Source organism: Vombatus ursinus, unplaced genomic scaffold, assembly GCF_900497805.2.
Source record: "Vombatus ursinus unplaced genomic scaffold, bare-nosed wombat genome assembly UNPS02014909.1, whole genome shotgun sequence".
Lineage (NCBI taxonomy): Eukaryota > Metazoa > Chordata > Mammalia > Diprotodontia > Vombatidae > Vombatus > Vombatus ursinus.
In genome coordinates, this window is record NW_020954687.1 from 709,213 (window position 1) to 732,891 (window position 23,679).

Below are 23,679 nucleotides of genomic sequence, written 5' to 3' on the forward strand. Positions count from 1 at the left end.
GGAAGGAAGGAAGGAAGGAAGGAAGGAAGGAAGGAAGGAAGGAAGGAGCATTTATATAACACCCCTACTATGTGACTCCAGTCCCAGTATTCTATCTACTTTTCCACCTAGTGGCTTTAATGAAATTAAACGATTTCAATACCTAGTATAGGGTAGGCCGGGGAAAGGGAAAGGGAATTGCATTTACCTCAATAGTAGCTATAGTTTCACTGAGTTAAAAAAAGATCAGAGAGGAAAGAACAATGCCCATTTTGATTAGCCAAAGGGACATTTCCATCCAAGTCCAGCACTCTGTATGCCTGGTTGCCAGGTTTCTCTTTTTCCTGACAGAACAGAGCTGGGAAGCTGCCACTTTGGTGGATGGACATGCAGTAAGGAAGAGGGAGGAGTTTTAAGATGCTGCCAGCCACTTGTCCTGGAGCAGAACTGTGGTAATTTAGACTGGGCTGTGACCAGGCATGCAGGCTGGTACAAAGTGGTCTCACACCTGCCAGTATTAGAAGGAAGGGAAAATAATTAATATTTGCACTAGAACACACTGGCCTAAAAAGAGGGACTAAAATTTTTTTAAACTTTTTTGCTCTCTGTTGACATGACAACAGCTTTACCTTCTGCATCATTCATGGGGGTTAATTCTCTGAGACCTGGACCATATTCATTCTCACATATCATAATACTGGCACCTAAAGATTAACAACTAAGAGACTATTCTAATCAATTTGAACTTCCCTCAAAAGGTATATGGGGTTAATATTTGGGATTTGTTGGCAGGTGCTCCAGGGAATTGGGTGAGTGGATTCTTTTTCAGGTTGTCAAGTAACTTTCACTCCAGTCCATGAAGACTAGCTTGTCTTCACCAGCTAGATCTCTTTAGTTTTTAATAAACGGACTTAAAGTGAAACTTTTCAAGATAATGCCTTACCCAGTTTTTCTCAATTCTGCTTATGTGGAGCTCCAGGCTAGGACATCTTGAAAAACATATACCATCTAGAGGTACTTCTAATGCCAAGAAGTACAGAAAGTTTAAAAAAAAAAAAAACTTGAATGTCACTGAAAAGAGATTTGTTCCATGATGCTAAAGCCTTCCACCATTGAGCTGAACTGAATTCATTCTCAATTCTTTTCATAGACTTTAGCACTCTAGAGATTTTGGTGCCATTCAGTTCTGTCACTCTGTCAGGGTGACATAACTCTTTCCCGAAAAATTTCCAATAGTTCACCCACATTCCCTTCCCCTACTCCCAAGCCTCTTACTATGAGCCAAGAGTGATTTTTATTAATACACCAAAGATCCAAAGAGTTGTTGGCAACTTCACACAACACAGCAGCTCACTGCTTGCTTCCACAGTCCTATACTCCACCAATATGGTATTTCTTTTTTGAGTACAGAATATTTCTGCTACCTCAGTTGTGGAGGGGGCATTGGAGGTGGCTTTTTGGACTTTCAACTCAAATACAGAAGTAAAGGTGATAAAACATTTGCTCCACCTACTCCTTCATTTGCTCATGTTGACTTAGTTTCTGATTTTCCATGTGGGACTCTAAAGCACTTCTGAGACTACGATTTGGTTGTGAAAACAAACAACAAAGATAGATAGCAACAAATCTCCATTATATACTCTTTTCCATAATAAAGAACTTGTGTGGTAGTCTTTAAATCTTTTAGCCAACATACAAATCCTTCTTTTCTCAAAGAGTGACTCTAAGAACAATATATTTAATTCTCCATTATTCTCAAGAAAATTATACCGTTTGTGGTTTATGTGGACTGAGCTGCGGTTTTCCCTATCCTCTAACCAGCTAGGGATCTCCAGGTCTCTAACTATAGTGTCAGAAAGGCTTGTTTCTTGAGTGTCTGATTGTATTCTAAAGTCAAGTATGAATGGCTCTGGAGTTATCTGATGCTTTATATTATCCATGTTTCTTCCTCCTCTCCATTAGTACAGACAAACAGGAATTGACCACGTTACTTTTCTTCCAAAGAGTTCAAAGATTTTCCCATAATCTTCTAATATCTCTTTGAGAAAGAGAGAAGACAGGTCTTATCAGACTATTGTTGAAGAACATAAATCTAATTCAAGGTCATAGCTTTGGAGAGCTTCCTAAGAACATAGAATAACTAATAAATAATATCTCTTAGTGGAATGACTTTCCAAACCTCCATGGATAGCTAACTTGAACCTAGACAGTCTATTTTCATTAGCCAACTAAGCTACATGGGATCTGTTGCTCCCTCCATTAAAAGTTCATGCATGAGAGCAAGGCTGACCTTAGAGGGACATGTCCCACTGGCCTGTCACTTACCCATGCCTCTTTCATTTCTTCTGTGACGTCAGCTTCATCTCCCTGAAAAGAAAAAGGAGAGAGAGAGACGGAGAGAGAGAGATGGAGAGAGAGAAAGGGAGAGGCCAGTCACTGTCACAGCACTCTCGGCAGCCACAAAGTCAGCTCTCATCACCTACACTTCCCAGTGTTTCAAGCAAGAAGTTGCTTGATGGATATCAAAAGGTGACTGCCAAGTGATGCTTGATGCTGCTGCTCCCTTTCAATAGGCACCACAGGTTGGAAGCTCAGGAACTGCAGATGAACACTTTAAATGAATTTTGTATAAATGGGAGCCTTATCAATAAAAAATCATCTGCTAACAAAGAAAAACAACTTCCCTCTTCCTATTTTCACTTTATATCATCTTCAGAAAGAATAAAAACTGCATGAGCATTATCATTTATAAAGGACTTTCTCACAACAGCCTTGTAAATTAGGTAGAGCAAAAAAGATTATCCTCATTGTACAAATGAAGAAACTGAGGCTCAAAAGTTTAAGGATTTTCATAGCTACAGCGGTAGCAACAGCAGAGCTCAGGCCTTTTGACTCCCCAATCCAATTCTCTTTCCCCTACACTACACTTCCTAAGCAAATAAAGCTCTCTACCAAGAGAATAACTTGTAATAGATGAATATTTTACTACTCTCATCATCTCGTTGATGAATGGATTGACATTTTTAAGTTATCCATGATAATCAGGAATCAGAGTCCACGCTGATTCCTCAGCTGTGCCACAGACCAAGAAAGAAAAGTGTTTAAACACAGTCATTTTATTGGAGCATATATCTATTTTTAAAATGATCTTGCAATCATCCATACTTTTATTTTTTTTTTCACTACCTATGCATCATAGTAGTAGTGGAGTATAAAGGGCTTTAAAGAGTGTAAAGGTAGCCTGAGTTTGACTTCCAACTCCACCGCAGTCGGGGTGATGTTAGAGGCAAGTCCTTCACCTCTCAGAGGCCTCAGTTTCCTCATTTGTAAACTGAGGCGACTGGACCAGATGACCTCGAGGTTCTCTTCCAGTTCGAGCAGTTATGATTCTATGAATATCTGAGTTGACTGTATTCATGTGAGCTCATGCTTATGTGGTCCCTTCCTTTCCCCCATCCAAAGTTCCTTATGGCCTTGTATCTCCTTACAATATTAATACAGAGTTCTGTATACATAAATGTGGTTTCCTGAGGGTGTGTAGTCTAAGGGAGGGGGAAGGGAATAAGCATTTATATATGTATCAGGCACTGTGCTGAGCACTTACAGTATCTCACTTCATCCTCATGATAACCTTATAAAGTTATTATTACTTATGATTATTCCCCTTTTACAGTTGAAGAAATGGAGGCAAACAGCAATTAAGTGATTTGCCTGGGGTCATACAGCCAGTCAGTGTCTGCGGCCATATTTAAACTCAGATCTTGCTGACTTCAGGCTCGAGGTTCTGTCCGCTGTGCCACTTAACTGTCTAGTCCATGGAAAAGAGCGTAGTCTTGGAGTTATTAGATCTGGGTTCAGGTCCCAGCTCCAATATTTATTAGCTGTATGAACTGGGCAAGTCACTTAAACTTTTCGGAGTCTGGGTTTCTTTATCTAAAAATGGAAGTAATAACATTTATACTACCCTTCCTTTTTGTGCTGCTGTAAAGGAAGCCCTTTATAGACTCTAAAGTGATATATATACAGGCCAGCTATTATTATTATTATTTTATTGGGTTATTGTGAGGAAAGCACTTGGAAAACCTTCAAGCACGATATGAAGGTGAGTTACTATTATTTTAAATGTCCGAAGGGGAAGAGGGCTGTGGACAGCTAGCATCAGGTGAGTCTGATACCTCTACAGCACTGACCCCTAAATTCCCAGTACGATCATCTGCAGTTTTATAGCCTCAGAGGTGTGATCTTCTCCTCTTCGTGGATATTTTCTAAATGCTGGCTGGAGTTGTGGCACCAAACTGAAGCTAATCCCAGAAAACAGCTACCCAAGGCTCCCAAAGAAACACATCCACTCACATCATTTGTCCAGAAGTTGATGCCTGTCCCTCTTCGCCTTTCCTTGGGCCGGCGCCTCTCCCGGATGGATGTCTTATTGGAGGAGTGGTCACCCAGATCTGGATCTTCACTCTCTGACCACCAGAAACAAAAGGTAGCATGGGCCTTTAGTACACGGGCCCACAAGTCCTGGAGAAGGATCACTTTAGTTTTTAAAGGTCTACGTACCATTTTTTTCCATGTCCTTAGCAGTGCTTGTGGCAGTTTCTGAACTCTCAGAGTCCAGGCCTGAGGTCCTACTTGCCCGGAGGAGATAGGATCCAATGGAAAGGGAGGGGCTTGACCCAGAAGGAGAAACTGGTGTTGTGGGTTTATCTTGCTGGGTTAGGCACCTCAGTCGTCCATAAGAAGGCTACAAAGAACCCACAGGGTTGGATGTTAGAAGCCCATTCCCAACATACAAGAGTAAATTTTTTCACTGGAGATTTTTCACAAATGAGCTTCTCTAAGGCTCTTAGTAAAAATGAGAGGCTCCCTCTACCAAGGACAGATTATGCAGACTGAAAGTCAGCCTGTTAACTACCCTAAAAAAGTGCAATCTCAGGATTCACATGGTTTGTATCAACCCCATATTGAAAGCAGTCCAAGAATATTTTTCCTGAGCAGAGTAAGGGACAACTAAATTGCATCTGCCTTATTAGAAAAAGTTGCTTTGATGAAAGAAGGAAAATGATAGAGAAGATGGTACTTTGGAGTTGAGAAAATTAGGAGAGTTAATTAATACTTAGGAAAATAAAAGGTCAATAAGTATGTGAAGTTAGATGTATGAGAACTTAAGCACAGATCCCAGCAGCTACATTTGAATATTCTACCAATTTGCAAGAGCCAAGTTTTTTATAACCTTTTTCCAACTCTCCTTTTTCTTTCCCATTTTGTTTCTTATCCTAACGAGTAAGGCAAAAGAATATAGTCTTAATTTGGTTCATTTGGTAAAATTTTTGCAACAGGAAGCTCCAGCTAGGAAGAGAGGAAAAGATGTTCCCTGCTATGATATGGGAAACATTTCACAAAAGAAGAATGCTTTTTAACAAAGTGCTACAAAGAACTGGACAGGCCCGGGCTAGAGAAAGAAGTAGAAAAGTTATTTCCTATCCTAATCTATCCATTTCACTTCAGTACAAAAGCAGTAACCCATGAAGGATGTCTCAGCAGTGAGTGACTTTTTGAGTTCATTGGAGCAAAGGCTGCCCTTTAAATTCCTGGGTTTGCTAATTTTATTAAATTGTAAGGGGCATCACTCACTTGGAGGACTGGACATTTGTGCAAGAAGCATGAATAACCCTAAAGAGAAGAAATTTGTTCATAACTTGTAGGCGTTTATCTTGCTAAATCTTGCAGCTACAAAGGTTTATCCACAGAAACATTATTTCTCCCCCTATCTCCCTTCTAGGTACAAATGAGCAGCCCAGAGCAGTTTACCTCCTCATCCCAGCTCCTACTCCCTCGCTGCTGCCGGCTCTCCCCAGTTTCTTTCGTCAGTGCTGTGAGCGGCTCCTGTTTTTCACTGCTGCCCTCGAGTCCCTCCAGACCACTTTCGGCTTTTTCGCTTGGCTGTTCTTGAGATTGCCTTTCTGCCCGGGATCGGCTGAAGGTTCTCTCTGCTTCCTGAAGATCAGTTAGAGTGACACCCTGGGAGGAGAGAGGGAGACCTTAGAGTCAGGGAGATGAAAGTCGAACTTTAAACCAAAGTTTTCCTGGCTTAACTGATGGATAGCAAGGGTAGAAACAAAGTTCAGATCCTTGAAATCTAGTATCCTGACTATTATCTCAAGCTCATGTCCACAAATAAATCCCTCCCATAAAGATGGGTGGCTTTTGGCCGTTGAAAAACAAAATTCAACTAGAATCAATAACCTCAGGCCCCTGAGGAAGGGCAAATGGCTCCTAAAAAGACCAATAAGCTAAGAAGGGCTGACCAGAGACACGGCCTTGAGGTGAGAGCACAAAGCCCAGTTTGCAAAGCCTTCAGGTCTGTGTCCTAAACAGGTCAAAGTCAATACCTTGGCTCTTCCAACTCTCATTCCCAGGAAATAGGTTACTATAGGGAGTTGCCTGTCACAACAATATTTAGGCCATGGTTAGCTGCTCTCAGAGCTGTCATTAGAATAGCCCGGGAGATCCCAAAGGTCAAAGAGACACAGAGACTCCATAGCTGCCAAGATGAGGTAGAAGCAAGAGCCTCATTATTCTCTCAGACAGAAAGTTAGGCCTAGGGAAGAATAAATTCTGACTCGAGGTGAAAATAGAAAAATGGCCGAGATTTCAAATGAGGGCTTTCTACAGCACCCAGTGTCCTCCAAAGACTTGTTAATCAATCAATAATTATTTGTTAAGTATCTACCATGTATGAGGCACTCTGCTAGAACTGGGGAAACAAATAAAACAAAATGAAACAATATCTACTTGCATGGAATTTACCTTCTAATGGATGAAACAATAAACACATATAATTACAAACAGAATAAACATAGAGAATAAATACAAATAAAAACAAGATATTTATAGAGGGAGAGCACTAAAAACAGGAGGATCAGGAAAGACATCGCATAGATAATGATGCTTTAGCTGTGTTTGGAAGAAAGACAGAAATTTTCTTCTTTGAAAGGCAAAGTTGAAGAGGTAGTGCCATTGGTGGATAGCCATTACAAGGCCAGTCTGGCTAGATTGTAACATATGAGAAGAAAGGTAATATATGTGGTATTCCAAAAACCTTAGGGCAGTTTTAAGTTATTAAAGTGATTAAAACTGCACCGAGACTTTTAGGGTATCCTATACCATAAGGCTAGAAAGAGAGGTTGGGATCAGGTTGTGAAGAGTTTTAAAAGCTAAACATAAGAGTATGTTTTAGCCAGAAGCAATGGGGAGCCATTGGGATTTATTGAGAAGGGGCAACACATAATCACACTTGCGTTTTAGGATTATCACTTTGGCAGTTCTGTGGAGGACACACTAGAGTGAGGAATGACTCGAGGCAGGAAGATCAATTGGAAAACCAAAGCAAGAGTCTAGGCAAGAGAAGATAAGGGACTAACAAAAGTGGTAGTCATGGCAGGAGAGAGAAGAGGAAAGATTTGAGGATGTTGTGGCAGTAGAAATCACACGTTTTTGGCACCTGAAATGTGGAGTAAGAGTGTGAGGAGTAAGCATAACACATGATTTTGAACTTGAGAAATTGGCAGAATTGTGGCCCATTTGATAGAAAAAGGTAAATTTGGAAGAGGAATGGGCTTAGGGGAAAAAAAGAAGTTTTGTTTTGGATGTGTGGAGTTTGAGAAGAAGATGAGGGGCCAAAGCTCAAGGAAGAGAGTAGGTTGAAGACACAGAACTGGGCACCATCTGCTTAGAGATGATCATTAAGCCCATGGGCTCTGATGAGGTCTCCAAGCAAGTAGGTATAGAGAAAGAAAAGGGCCCAGGACAGACACTTTGGGAACACTTCCAGTCATGAGGTATCACATGGAAAAGTCCACAAAGGAGATTGAGAAAGAACAGTCAGGCCGGTAGGAGAACCAGGAGAATGAGTAATAAACGTCTTTAAAACTCCAAGAGAGTCTCCAGGAGGAGAAAATGGTCAACAGCATTTAACCACTGAAAAAAGATCAAGTAGGATGAAGGCTGAAAAAGAGACTGTCACACTTGGCAATTAAGAGATCACGGGTAATTTTGAAAAGGTCAATTTCAGTTGAGTGATTAGTTCAAAATCCAAATTGTAGAGAACTGAAAAGGGAGTGAGGAGTGGCACTACAGGCAATGGGTATAAATAGCTGTTCCTAGGAGTTTGGCCGTGAAACAGAAGGAAAAAACAGGATGATCGATTGAGGGGAAGGGAGGAGGACTGTTAAGGATCGAAGACACCTGGATGTATTTGGAAGATGCTACTCCTCAAAAGCCTTCAGCCGCTCCCTGTTGAATCCTGTTTCCTTCAGGTATCAGCTCATGTACCACCTCCTCCTCCAACCCTTCTCTGTTTCCCCAAGTTCCTAGTACTCTTCCTCTCCTCAGATTATCTTGTTTTTATGTGTCTTGTGCTCTCATACCGAGCAACTGCAACATTCAATTAACTCTCCCTCAAACCCCCTAACCATTCAGTTCCTTAACCTGCTCATTTCCATGAGCCACAATCTTGTCATGACCCACAGAAGTATCACTTCGAAGTTCAAGAATTCTAATTTCCCCTTATCTGACCATAATCTATTGGCTTTCCACCACTCCCTCTGCCTACTCTTCATCAACATCATGACCTCCAATCCCTTGACCCATCAGTTCTTTCACAGGTCATCTCCCTAGCACTCACCATTCTCTCTTCTTCCCTCTGTCTTGACCCCTTGGTAAACCAGTTGAACTTAATGCTGTCCTCTTCTCGAGTCCCTGGCTCCCTTATCATATTGCTGATTGTGCCCTGCCAAGCCTCACTCTTGGATGATTCCCACTATCTACCACTTTCAGCCTATACACATCCTGCTGAATGTAGGTGGAGAAAATCACACAAATTATTGTCCACTACTAATTTATGTTACACAACCTCAACTGTGCCCTCGCTGCCACTACACAATCCTACTTTACCTTCCTTATTAACTCACCATCTCACTCTCCAAAGTGGCTCTTCCAAACATTTTCATTCCTCCCCAAACTTCCCATGGCTCTCCCTGCCTCCCTCTCAACTGAGAACCTTACCTCATGTTTTACAGAAAAAAATTGAGGACATTTGCCTTGAACTCCCTCTTTTCCCCTCTTCCTTATCTCATATCTCTCAGATGCCTTCTGCCCCTAACTCCTCCTCACCCTTGTCACGGGAAGAGGTGGTCTTATGCCTTACCAGAGAGGCCTCTCTACCCGCACAAGCAATCTCATTCCATCCTTTCTTTTCCAACAGATTGCTCCCTCTGTCATCCCCAATCTGTCATTTATTTTCACTCTCCCCCTGTCTACTAGCTCCTTTTCTATTGCCTACAAACTTGCCTAGGACTCCCCGAACCTCAAATACCCCTCACTCCTTTTGTCCCTGATATTGTCCTCTGTCTCTTCTGCCCTTTGTGGCCAAACTCCTTGAGAAGACCCGCTACAATAAGTGCCTCCACTTTCTCTCCTCTCACCCACTTCTTAACTCCTTACAATTTAGCTTCTGACCTTATTATTCTGCCAAAACTGTTCTTTCCAAAGTTACTAATGATCTCTTCATTGTCAAATCCAATGGCCTTTTCTCAACTTGCAGTCTTTTTTGACTCTCTGCAACCTTTGACACTCCTGATGGCCCTCTTCACTCTACGTTTTTGGAACACCACTCTCTCCTGGTTCTCCTCCTCTCTACATGACCATTCCATCTTGGTCTTGTTTGCTGGTCCTCATCCAGGTCACATCCTCTAACTATAGGTGTCCCTCAGGGTTTTGTCCTGGGCCTTCCTCTCTATGATTTCACTTGGTGATCTCATCAGCTCCCACAGATTTAATTACCACCTCTATGCTGATGACTCTCAAATCTACCTACCCTGCCCTAAACATCTCTGCTGACCTCCAATCCTGCAAGTCCAACTGCCTTTCATACATATGGAACAGGAGAAGACACCTTAAACTCAACATGTCCAAAACTGATCTCATTCACTTTCCCCCTAAACCCTCCCCTCCCCTAGCTTCCCTTACTTGAGGAGGACCTCAAACCTCCCAGTGCTCAGGCTCATAACCTAGCTGTCATCCTTGATCTTCACTATCTCTCACCCTCCACCTTTGAAAGGTCTCTCAAAGGTGCCTTCTTCTCTCCTCTGACACTGGCACCCCTCTGGTGCAGGCCCTTGTCATCTCACCCCCGGACTACTGCCAACAGCCTGCTGGTGGGTCTGCCTGCCTCCAATCGCTCCCTCCTCCAAACTATCCTCCACTCAGCCACCAAAGTGATTTTCCTAAAGTGCAGGTCCCACCATGGCACTCCCCTACTCAATAAACTCCACGGGATCTCTATCAATACCAGGATCAAATTTAAAATCCTCTGTTTGGCATTCAAAGCCCTCCACAAGCTACCTCACCATGCCACCCTCTCCCACCACCCTAGTCTTCTTACACCTTATTCCCAGATATAATATGGCCCCATGCTGTTTCTCACACAAGAGCCTCCATCTCTAGGCTCTGGGCATTATCTCTGACTGTCTCCCAAATCTAGAATACTCTCCCTTCTCATCTCTGCCTACTGGCTTTCCTTCAAGTCAACTAAAATCCCATCTTCTACAGAAAGGCTTTCCCAACTCCCCTAATTCTAGTGCCTTCCTTCTCTTAATTATTTCCCATTCATCCTGTCTTGAGCTTGTTTGTACATATTTGTTTGCTTATTGCCTTCCCCATTAGACTGTGAAACCCTTGAGGGCAAGAACTGTCTTTTCTCTCCTTTTGTATCTGGCAGTGTCTGGCACACAACACTGACTAGTTGTGCACATGCTGCATTCCAACTAAAGTGTAAACCATGTACATAGGTTAGTAAACACAAAATAAAATGAAGGGGATAGAAAAGGCTAACAAGTGGGAGGAAGAGGAGAATAACAATAATAATAGTAGCTAGCATTTATACAGTGCCTCAAAGCTTGCAAAGCATTTAACAAATATTACCTCATTTGATTCACACAATAGCCCTTAAAGGTAGGTGCTGTTATTATCCCCATTTTACAATACAAGAAATTGAGGCAGACAAAGGTTAAGTGACTTGCCCAGGGTCACACAGTTACTAAGTGTCTGAGACAAGATGCCTGACTCTGGTACAGTACTCTGTCCACTGCGCCACCTTGCTGTCCCTTTGGGGGAAGCTTCCAGGAGGAGACCGCACTTGAAATGAACCTCAAAGGAAGATAAGGATTCTGAGAGGCACAGCGAGGAAGAGGTACATCCCAGCTATGGGGGACGGCCTGAGCAAATGCAGGGAGGCAGGAGATGAAATGTTAGGTTCTACAAATAGCTGGTGGTCCAGTTTGGCTGGACTATAAAGTATGTAAGGCTAAAAGGTAAGTGATCTGCAGCCAGATTATGAAAAACTTCAACTGCTAGACTGAAGAGTTTGTACTTTTTCCTTCAGCCAACGGAAGGAGAGCTATGTAGATAAACTTTAGGATGACTACATGAAAGATGAAGTAGGGAAAGGAGAGACTGAAAACATGAGAGGATCGATGAAGAAGCTATCCATCAACTCTGAATGAAAGTGGTGGCTGTGTGACTGGAGAGAAGAGGGTGGGAGTAAACATTATTGTGGAGTTAGGATTATTGAGATATGGTCAATGATATGACATGGAAGCTGCAGGAGAAGGAAGAGTCAAACGTGACTTGGGTTACTGAGAAGATGGCATGCCCTCAACAGAAACAGGAAAAGTTTTTAGAAGTTGCCTATTGCTTCTAGGACAAAATAAAAAGTCCTAAGTCTGGCATTCAAAGCCCTGCCCAATCTGACTTCCACTTCCATAGCACACCACTCCCTTTAACACAATCTACAATTTAGCCAAAATGATGTATTAGCCTTTGGCACAGGTTGTCCCCCACATCTGGAAAACACTTCCTCCTCACTTCTGTGTCTCAGAATCTCTAGTTTCCTTTAAGATTTGGATCAAGTGCTCCCTCCTTTGAGAAGCCTTTCCTGATTTTCTGACCCAGTTCTTAGTGTTGTTTCTTTTTAAATTTGCTTAGATTTACTTATTTGGGGACATATTGTAACCCCTCCAAGAAAGCCGGAACAATTTTCATTTTTGTCTTTTTAGTTCCATAGCACAGGCCAGTGCCTTGAACAGAGCAGATATTCAATACATGGATGCATAACTGAGTCCCAAGCGGTCAGAGTCAACGGTCAGATCCCAAGACCATGCTGGAAGGTAACAGCCTTCTAGATAGTAAGGAGGTTCTATCGAGTACCTACTTCACAATTTGCTACTCCACTTACAGATAATACAAACTAAGCACCATAGCAGAAGAAAGAGACAGATGTATATAAGTGGGGAGACAGAGAGAGAGAAGAATTATACTCTTGTTTGCTGGTTTGACTCGATTCACCTGGGTAGATCTTCGAGTCTGCCGAGCTTGTCTGGAACGTGCTTTCCGCTGGGACTCTGCTTCCTCGTCCCGTACAGGTGTCAGATATGACCTGATAAGGAATTAAAAATCAACATTAGAATAACAGTACCTTGCTACATATAAAATCATTTATGTTTCATTATCAATCAGTCCATCAACAAGCACCTATTAAGTGCTTACTATCTACCAGGCAATGTTTCCTTCAAAACCTGGCTCAAACACCATTTTTCTACATGAAGCCCCTCCCCTGTTATTTTATATAGATTGTGTACATACTTTATATGTACATGTTGTCTTCCCCAAAAGAAGGTAAGCTCTTGTTGGGCAGGGTCTATTTCATCTTTGTCTTTGTGTCCTAGCACATTGCCTGTGCGATAGTAGGCACTTAATAGATGCTTGATAGTTGTGAATGACTTTAGAAGTCAAGTAAGAGTTTAAATTTAATGCTAAAGACAAAAGGGAGTCACCAAAATTTAACAAGTGGGAGAGTTCCTTGGTCAGAAATCCCTCTGGCAGCTGTGCAGAGGATGGTAGTGGGGAGAGACCAATTATTAAGAAACCAATTATTAAGAAACCACTGCAATAATCCTGGCAAAAAGTGAGGGTCACTTGAGGGGACATATGTAAGAGATGTTTTGGAGGTAGAAATGACAAAATCTGACAATTAATTGCACATGTGGACTAAGGGAGAATTAAAAGTTAAAGATGATGCTGAGGTCGTGGACCTGGGTTACTGTAAGGATGGCGGTGTCCTTAATAAAAATAAGAATGTGGAAGAGGGATGAGTTTTGAGGAAGGACAGAGTTCTAGTTTGACATGTTAAATCTGAGATGCCTGTAGGGCATCCTGCTTTAAAAGTAGGAGAGGAAGAACTGGAGCTCAGGGAAGAGACTAGGGTTGACATATAGATCCGGAGCTATCTATATAAAGATAACAATTAAACTCAAGGGAGCTGATCAGATCACCAAGTGAGAGAGGAGACAGAGAGAGAGAGAAGAAGGAAAGGGACTGAGGACAGTTTCTTGAGGTATATCCACACTTAGGGGTATGGCATGAATGATTATCCAGTAAAGGAGACTGAGAAAGGAAGAATCATACTGCAAAGAAGAAAACCTAGAGTAAGCAGGGTTACAAAAACCAGAGAAGAGAGAGTAACCCAGAGGAGAGGGTGGTCAATAGTGTTAAATGCTACAGAGAAGTCAAGAAAAATTAAGACAGAGAAAAAGCCATCAGATTTAGCATTGAAGAGATCATTAGTAGTTTTGGAGAAGGCAGTTTCAGTTAAGTGGTGGGATAAGAAGCCAGATTACCACTCGTTGAGAAAAGAGTGAGAGGACAGGAAGTAGACAATAAATGTAGATAGCTTTATCAAGGAGTTTGGTTATGAAAAGGAAGGATACAGAATGATAGTGTGAGAGGATGATAGGGACTGGTGAGGGTTCTTAAGGATGATAAGCCTTAGAAATGTTTGTGCAAATCAGGGAAGAATTCAGTAGGTAAGAGAGAGACTGTAGGACAGAGAGGAATGGGGTTGACTACAGGGGCAACTGTTGTAGAAGATGGAAGGCAAACAAGGGTACATGCAGAGGGAATGACCTTGGCAAGAAAAAGAGTCATCTCTTCATCAGAAACTGAAGCAAAGTAGAAAAGAATGGAAGGAGATGTCAAAAGATGGATAGAAAGGGAGAGGAGGAGCTCATGGTAAATGGTTTCTATTTTCTCAGTAAAGTATGAGGCTAGATAAATCAAGAAGGTTTGGAACACTTTAAAAGGGATGGGAGAGAGAATCAATTAAGAAGGAATAAAAGTACAGCTAGTTCTGTTGTAACGTTTGTATTTAAAACACAAATTTGTTCCAAAGTGATTTATATATTAGGGAACATTTTGAGCATAATGTGAATTTCATATTTGCTTCTGTGTCATTTCTTCCCTGAGAAATAGCAAATATGCAGAAAAATGCACACTTCACAATAACTCACAAGCTCAACCCTTCCAACCCCCACTTCCAGGTCTCTGTCAAGGCAAAGTGCCATATTTAATGTATATCTTCTGGGGCAGTAGGAGCTGGGTGGAGGAATGCTGGTCTAAACCTCCCCTAACCCCAACCCCTTCTACCATGCCTTCTGGCACAAGTTTCAGCAAGCCCAACTGGTTCCCTGCCCAACCTGCTCTAGAAGCTCACCCAGGGGCTGAGCAACAGCCTGAAACTAAGCTCAAGGCCATGACAAGCCATTATTTATTGTTGTTGTTTGTCCTTCATTTCGAAAAAAGGACCAAAAAGTGATGTCTTGACTCATGCATGAATTGGATTTAGGTGAAGCAGAGTTGCACAAAATTGTCAGCCTCACTCTTGTTTCCATAGTCATCAGAGTCCAGAGGTCAGACAAAAGTCAGGATGACTGGCCATGGCCCAGGATGCAGTGGATGACCTTGGCATCTCAGATGTCTGACCAAACTTTAAGTGCTCCACGGTGGTTGCTTCAGCCACCTTCATGGCCACTGGAACAAATTGTTCTCACCCCCCCCCATTCCACCAATTATTTATTGTAGGACTTAGATAGTTCTTAACCTTTTAACATGTATAAGATTAGTTTAGTTTAGTTTTTTTTAATTAGGTTTCCATTTTTTTCACTAACTAATGTCACTAACAAAGTTTTCAGAGTTGTACCCCCATCCCTATTTTCCCCATAAGTTTTGTGGTTTTACCATGAGATTTTACATATTTTGGAAAGGCATAAAGAAAACTACCTGTATTGTACTGTTGTGGTTAGGGACAGCTGAAATTAGATTACATAAATTTTCAGTGGTCCCAGTCAATAGAGTTGCATGACTTTTTCCAGCTTGGTTCAACCATACATTAAGAGAGGTGCAGGAAGTAGATGGTGAGAGTAATTCAGGGTAAGAGTCTGGTATGGTGTAAAATTGAGAAAAAAGGAAAGTGAGGTTTGATTTAACATGATGGTCTGGAACAATACTGAGGGATAGAGGGAGTGGAGATTATGGTGAAGACAAAAAATCGCAGGATACGATCTGAGAAAGGAATTTCAGAGTATCTGATTGTAGAAATGGAATACTTATGGGTAATGTTGAGCTACAGGGTGTGACCATCCCTATACTTGAGGTGGAGAAGAAGAGTGGATTGTAAAAGATGAGAAGATTTTGAAATGGGTAGATTAGGGTATTTGAGGAAAAAACAATATGAATTTGAATGTCTCCTAGTAGAAAGGCAGGAGTTGGGGTGGAAAACTGTGAAGCATATGCTGAACTCCTTGGAAAGGAGGTAGAATGACCTGTAGGTTGGTAAATAATTAATACCAGAATCAGAATTGGAAGAAAAATTTGGATAAAGTAAATATCAAAGAAGGGGAGAAGTCTCTGAGTGACAGAGGCAAAGGGAGAGTATGAAAGTGCCAGTGAGGAGCGAGGAGTATACAATTCCTTCCACTAGGACTAGTGTTTCAGGGGGCATGAAAGAAAGTACAGTCAGCATTAGAGCAGGCAGTTAGGAATGCACTGTCATTCGAGGGAAGGCAGGTCTACACGAGTGCCAGAAGACGGAAGAAGCATGAGAGGAAGAAGTTCAAAAATTAAGAGAATCTTGTTACACATTAGGAATCACATATCAGGGGGTACAACAGAAGGGTCAGAAGAATACATTTAAGAGGTTAAGGCAAAGACACAGAAAGATAGGAGGTTATGATCTGATAAAGAAATTCCAAGCTATGAAGATGGAATCCTTGTGAGTGATAGCAACATCAAGGGTCCACCCTAACCAAAATCAGCACCCAATCCAGATCCTAGCGGCAGTTAAACATCTGATTGTTATTTTTAATCCAAGATGGGGTTATCTATCTACTTTATATCTGGGATGAAAGAAACAGTGGATGAGAGAGATGCAAAAAGGAAGGGGGAAAACACCATACCTCCTCTCCCCAATCCCCAACCCTGCTCCCAACAGTATCCTGTTCAATACACTCTCCCCCCGCATCTCGTCCAGAGGGCTCTAATGAGGTTCTAAAAGGAGGAAGAAAATTAGTAGGCAGTGGATCACAGATTTAAAGCTGGAAGGAACCTTAGAGATCATCTAGTTCAAACTTCTCACTTTACAAGTGAAGAAACTGAAACCCAGAAAGCAAATGACTGACCCAAGGACACATGGTACCAAGTGGCCATGCTGGAATTTGACTCCAGGTCCTCTGACTTGCACTTTTTCTACCGTACCACAGGTCTAAGGAATGGCTAGAAGGAAGAATTTGTCTGTCTCTGAAGATTTCAAAGCATGTTATTCATTTTTTTAAAATGCCATCAACATCAAAAAATAACACCTCCATGCTACAAATCTAGATATCTCAGTGATATAGGAAAAAAGGCCTATTTAGCAATCCTCCTTTTCTCAGTACTCTATTAGGATAATTGAAGAAACATAACAGGCTTAAGGTCACCTTGTGGATATATCATAGCACTGCAAAAAGAACTCAGGTCCTTGAAACTGAGCACCACATTTCCTAGATAGGCTCTATTTCATAAACCAATCACTACTCCTGGAGAGGAACCCAAGAGATGGATGATTCTGTCCTCAATTTCCTTCCAGAAACAGAATCTGTTCATTTCAGTGTAACAATCATGGTTTCTATCACCACATGTTCTCGTGGCTTCCCAATTTATCTGCATATTTCATTATTCCTCATAGCAATAAAAAGTAGAATAAACCTCAATTCATGATACAGAAAGAAAAACTTCTCAATTATGCCAGAGCTACCAACATTCATTGCTAAACCTTCTGGCATCCCGACCAAACCATTATTTTCAGTCAACTCCTTTAAGTTTACAATTAAACAATGATATGGGAAGAGACAAGGGATTTCAATTCTGACATCTATTGATTCTCTTTCTGCTTTCTCTTTGGCTCCTCCCCTCCCTTCATACACATATATACATGCACGCACACATTTCCTTACTCCCTTGTCCTTACCAAATTCCACCAATGAATTATTCTCACCACATGCTCCCTCTATTCCTATTAATGTACTGTTGAATAGTGCTAGAGAAAGTAGTATAACTGTGCTGAGACCAGAGCATACACACATACGTACATGTATGTCAGTGTATATATGCTTATTTTGTTTGCAGGAGGTCAGGAACGCATCTTCTCTGTATTTGCTATGATTCTAACTGTGCTATTTAGTCAGTAGGTACTCAACATTTCACTCTGAAAAATTAAGTCTGTCCTCACAGTTTGACGCTATCTTTTCTCTCTACAAATTACAGTGGTCCTTAATATATCAGGAGCATAGGAAAAAGGTGGAGTAATTCAATTCTGTCTTGAGAGACTGCACACAATATTTTAGGACTTGAGGAATGAATATTAACAATAAATAAGAGGACATGGGTTTCAGGACTTTGTTGTGATGACTTGGGCAAAGACTTACTGCTAGGTAGTACTCGTGCCTCCTAATAATCTAGTCTACCTTAATTACCTTTTGATAGGAAACTCTCAAAAACTTTTAAATTTGGAAAAGTTTCACTTCCCAAGAAAATATTTTCCATCCTGGTAAGTAAGAATACTCTGAGCAAAAAAGGAAAAGAAGGAAAAAAACACTAGAGGAGATTAAAGGTTGCTGCATTGGAATGTAAAAGAATAAGGGGTCTCTTACAGAGACAAAGATATCGTGTTCTTATAAAGGAGGTCAAGAAATCCTATTCCATTTTTCTCTCATACAAGGAATGGAAGAAACCCTTTAAGTACACTTTTTAGAAGGCAAGGAACACACCACATAAAGCACACAACAAATAACTACTAAGACTACACAGTAACATAAATTGGTATAGACATTCTGGAAAGTAATTTGGAATTATGCCCTCGCAAATTGCTAAATTGTGCATAGCCTTTGACCCAGTGATACTTCTATTTTGTCTACATCCCAAAGAGATCAATGAAAGAGGAAAAGGTTCTATGTGTACAAAATTATTTATGGCTGCTCTTTTTGCAGTGGCAAAGAACTGGAAACCAGGGGTGCCTCTCAATTGGGGAGTGTTTGAACAAATTATGGTATATGAATGTAATGGAACAATACTATTGTGTTATAAGAAATGACAAAGGGAACAGTTTCAGAGAAATCTAGGAAGAATTGTAAGAAGTGATGCAGAGTGAGAAGTGAGCATAGCTGGAAAAACATTTATATTATGACAACATTGTGAAAACAAACAATTGTGAAAGACTGAAGAACTCTGATCCAATGCAATGCTGAACCATGATTCCAGAGGCATGATGAGAGTGCCGTTCACTTCCTAATAGAGAGATGACAGACTAAATACGTAGAATGAAATAAACAGTTACTGACGTGACCAGTGTGGGGATGTTTGCATGCCTATGCCTAATTGTTATAAGAATTCTGTTGTTTTTTTTTTTTTTCCATTGGGGAAGGAGGAGAACTAAGAAGGATAGAAAAAAGAAAAAAATAATAAAAAATTACAGAGCAACTAATTTAATTTAATTCAGATAGGTTGTAGGTGAGATAAAATTTAGATAAGATAGTTCCTGCCCTCATAGAATTGAACTGTCAAGAAAGAGATGTCAAACACATATACACCACCACCCTAACCCTACAATGCACAAAAATATATGTGAAGTGAGTTAAAGAGGTAACAACAAAAAGCTGTATGAAGTCTGACAAGGGAGATCAGGGAAGGCTTCCCAGGGAGGCAGTATTTGATTTTGATAGTTGAGAATGTCTAGGAATTCAACAGGAAAGCCTGGGAAGGACATTTCAGAGAAAAAGAATAATGTGAGCAAAGACAAGGAGGTTAGAGAATCACAGAATCTACAAGCTGAGAGGGAACTCAGAGGTCTTCTAGTCTGACTAGAACCTCAACAGGTCTATCTCTAAAACAACATTCCTAAAGAGCAATCAACAAGTCTTTACTTGAAGGTCTCCATTGAGGGAAAACCTACTACTTTAAAAAAAAAAAGAGGCCTTTTGTTTTTTATACCAGAGTCATTTTTAAATACAGAATGCCTCCCCGCACCATACCAAACTTGGACAGTTCAGCAAAAACAATGATCGAGTAAGCATCTGACAACGTCTGTGCTATTTTGTCCCATGGTCCCCACTATACGCCATGATCTGTTTTCATGGAGAAAGTCTGGTGACTAGAACGATTCAGGGTTTGGTCACCTTTTGGTGTCATTTTCATTTATGAAATGGTAGAATGGGGCTAGGTATTGGATGTGTGATTTCATCGACAAAGGAAACTCCCAGATGAGAAAACTTCTCTGCAACTTACAGTCTTAGCAAGCTGCCTAGAACAACAAGGGTTCTGTGACTTGTCTAGGTTTACACGAACTATTTCTTACTGCACAACAATCTTTGATTGCTCAGCCAGCCATTCTCCAACTAATGGCAACCACTTTGTTTCCAATTCTTGGTCACCACAAAAGTGTAGCTGTGAATATTTGGTGGATGTTGGATCTCTGTCTGAAATTCTTGAGGTACATGCACAGAAGCAGGATTGCTGAAGCAAGAAGCATGATTACGTGAACTGCTAGTGCTCTCCCCTCAAGAACCACCTTGAATTTAACTACTTTGTACATATTTCTATTTATTAGCTTTATAAATATAACTATATATACGTGTATATATGTATACACACATATACATACACATACATGCTGTACAAATTCTTATATGTATTTTCTCTCCCATTAGAATCCAAGATCATTGCAGGTAAAGACTGCTGTTGTACTTGTATCCCAGACACTTGGCATTATGCCTGGCACATAGGAGGACCTTAATAAATACTTGCTGATTAATTTATTTATTGACTGATTTGATCCTCATAACAATCCTGTTAGGTAGATGTTACAGTTGATAAAACTGAGGCTGCACCTGCCCAGGAACACACAACTAGTAGATGACTAAGACAGGAGTCAAACTCAGGTCTTCCTGACTCCAAATCCAGTACTCCATTAACTCCACCCCACAGATGCTGCATCTGACCTAGAACTTACCCAGGTACATTTAAAGAGCCCAAGAGTAGAGATTTCTTTAAGGTTAACATGTATGAACATACAGACGGAAGTAAAAACAAAACCCCTGAATAATAATCTTCTACCTTAAATCTAAAAGGGATGTCAAGAGGTAATCTGGCACATCCCCCTGCCTTGAAGCAGTCCAGTATTATTTATATTTTGCAGATGAAGCACTGGGGTCCAAGGACAAACAATGTCAGTTTTAGAAGGGGGATTCTTGCCTTACAAATAGAGCTTCAACCACTCCTGGCTCTGTGATTTATGATGTAAGACACCAAACATAGATACAGCAGAAGTACGGTATAAAGTTAACTCTGTTATTCTGTCTTAGCATTTCTTTCCCTATTCATTTCACTGCCCTAAATGAAAACTGGCACTCACATCTCCAAGTGTTGTCACTAATACTATATGGAAGAGATGATAAAGAAAACTAGATTTTCATTTGTGGAACACAATTTGCTGTTCTGTCCTGCCACCAGGGCCTTATCAGAGAGATTTGAGTCTTAATCTCTCTTTGCTGCTTTTCTTAGTAGGTATCAGGTACAAATACTCCATATACTGACATGGGACAAATTGCAATTGTGTCCCATCAGAAAGTTAGTGTCACTTAGGGGCCTGACTGAGCTCTGGTGAAGCATGAAACTCTTGATATACATGAGTCATTTTCTCTAGAATTCTAAAAACCTGATTAAGAGATAGTGTTTTCAAGTCCTCCTCTTAAGCCAGAAAACCAGAGACAGTTCATAAAGCATTAAACTTATTAGAATTTTGCTAAGTAAGTAGCTTCTTTAGGCAGGCAAATTGCAAAGTGGTTAATTTTATTTTTATCTTAAAGGTAAAGTTTTTCTTTCTTTCCCACCCATGCCCCTCAAAAGTCTCTCCCTGCTTATTGTGATTTTAAGTGTGGCACTTTTAAGTTATATGAGGTAGTTAGTACTGGGCTCCCACTTTTCCAGATATTTATAGACACAGCAACAGACACAAATTTAGAGAACAATACACTTGAATGAGGCACTTTCTTCCCAACTGTGGCATTTGCAGCCTGCCACTCCTTATCACCTACCCCACTAGACCCCACTGTGTCTCTGCCTGTTGTCAAACTAACTCTAACAAAAAACATTCAGTTACCTCCTTGTGTAGGCCTGCATAGCAGAATGAAGGTCAAAAGAACCGTGGAGATGGATAGGAAAGAAAGGTAAGCAGCTGCCGGCAAAGACTGCAGTCTCAGCACCCAGTTTCCCTTGGAAACTAGGGAAGGCTTGTACTGTCACCATTACCCAGAAAGCCTGAGGTAAAGCTTGTAATTTGCTAAGAAGCTGTCTACAAAAAAGGAGGAGTAGAAAGGGGGGGGGGGTTGGATTCTTAGGGCTGTGCAGAGCCAATGATGATAACCGTTCCCCAAATAAGATTCCATTAGATGCATATTTTATATACTGTACCAAGCAAATCAATATTTCTGATTTGGTGTAGAGGAAAGGGCTCTATATTATTTCCCTTCATTGTAAGGGAGGACAGGACAGGACAGGAGAGATTCAGCTTTTTCTGAGCATCATTTCCTCTGCCCTTGGGCTAACCCGAGGTACTGTATCCTTTCATGTGATCTGTAAGTACTATCTCAGTTGAGACTGAGAGAAAGCCAGCTGGCAAACCCCAAGGGTGGCATGGAAGTAGGTAAGGAGACACCCAAGAGGCAGAGGGACATGATTCCAGATTTGGTGTAAATGTGTTAAATTAAGATGGAGGGAGCCTGCAAATACTGCCCAATTTAATAATCTTATTACAAGCCAACAAGATTTTTGCAATATAAACATTTTCATTTCTGCATGGAATTTGATTTGTGGAGAATTTGAGGGCATACTATAGCTAGGTCCCAATTAGTGTGAATGAGGAATCTCTGAAGTGGTTGCATGTATTCACATTCACACTATTCAAAGTTATAATTATGTAAAATATGGTGACTGGTTCTAGCCTAAAGGAAATGCAGTTTGATTTGAATTATGCAACTTGGGGGAGGGGGTAGGATTGTTATTCTATACTAATTGAGACTTGACCGTTCATTCAAATGATGACATACCTCTCCCATTTAACAGTGAAACTAAAGCATAGTGTTAGATCAGGAAAAGGACACTAGAATATCATCATTCAAGTTTATGAAAAGAAAAGTGTCCTTGACTCTTCCCCCAAAGCCTCTAAATTGTACTGCATTTTGCTTCCTTTCAGAGCACTCCTTTATGCTCAGGCACAGGGTAAAGCAAATGTTCCTTTGACCTACCTTAGACATAAGTGACACGGGGGCACTAACTATCAAGAGGCCTGGGTCTGGTGTCCCAGCACCAGCTCTGCTTCTCAACCTGGGGGCTTCTGGGTGAGCTACTTACCCACCACTCTAGGACTCCAGTTTCCTCACCTGCCCCATGATGTACTAGAAGACCTATCTCTACAGCCTCCATTAGCTCTTGAGCCTGCAAGTACTTTATTAAACACTACACGCTCATCCTACCCAAAACATTCCAGCTACAAGTGGACAATGATTTTGTTATCAAGGTCATTGTATGTTTATGTCGATACTAATGATGCCGAGTTTGCAAGTTCCACTGGCAAAAGGGAAAGCAACCTTTCCTTACTTCCATAGCTGCAGGCTGTACCAGTTAAGTGTGTCCAAATGTATGGTGTTTATGTTATAATTATATTAGAGATATGATATTGATCATAATATCTCTTTTGATATAATATCTCTATTGATTATAATATCTACCTTCTCACACATCCATCACCCTAATTCAAGCTCTCATCACCTGCTCCTGGATTACTGATACAGCTTCCAAATCGGCCTCCCTAACTTAAGTCTTTCCCCACTCCAATTCATCCTTCCCACAGCTACCGAAGGAATAATCTTAAAGCAGAAGCACGATCATCTTCCTCCCCTATTCAATAAAATCCCGCGGTTTCCCATTAACTCTAGGATTAACTATAATCCCCTCTTTTGGTTGTTAAAATCTTTCACAACCTGTCCCCAACCTATCTTTCCTTTTATTGAATGTTACTCACCTCTACTCACACTGAAATCCCACAAGCCTGGACTTACATGCACCTGACACCATCTCCTACTCTGGTGCCTTTGTAATGGCCAACAGCCTCCCTGCCTGGAATATGCTCCTTCCTTACCTCCATCTTTGAGAATCTTTGGTTCAAGAATCACCTTCTAAACGATGGTGTTTCTGATCCCCAAAACAGCAGTGCTATTC

The 23,679-nt window shown here is 41.0% G+C and overlaps 1 protein-coding gene across 1 annotated transcript in view; it reads right to left on the minus strand.

Moving 5' to 3' along the window:
• Nucleotides 1-23,679, minus strand: part of LOC114029054 (protein phosphatase 1 regulatory subunit 12B-like) — a 168,400-nt gene that overhangs the window by 3,857 nt on the left and 140,864 nt on the right. Inside the window, 5 exon segments of the mRNA XM_027843412.1 lie at nt 2,305-2,346; nt 4,333-4,445; nt 4,540-4,723; nt 5,791-6,000; nt 12,385-12,475. Of these exon segments, the coding sequence (XP_027699213.1) occupies nt 2,305-2,346; nt 4,333-4,445; nt 4,540-4,723; nt 5,791-6,000; nt 12,385-12,475 (640 nt within the window).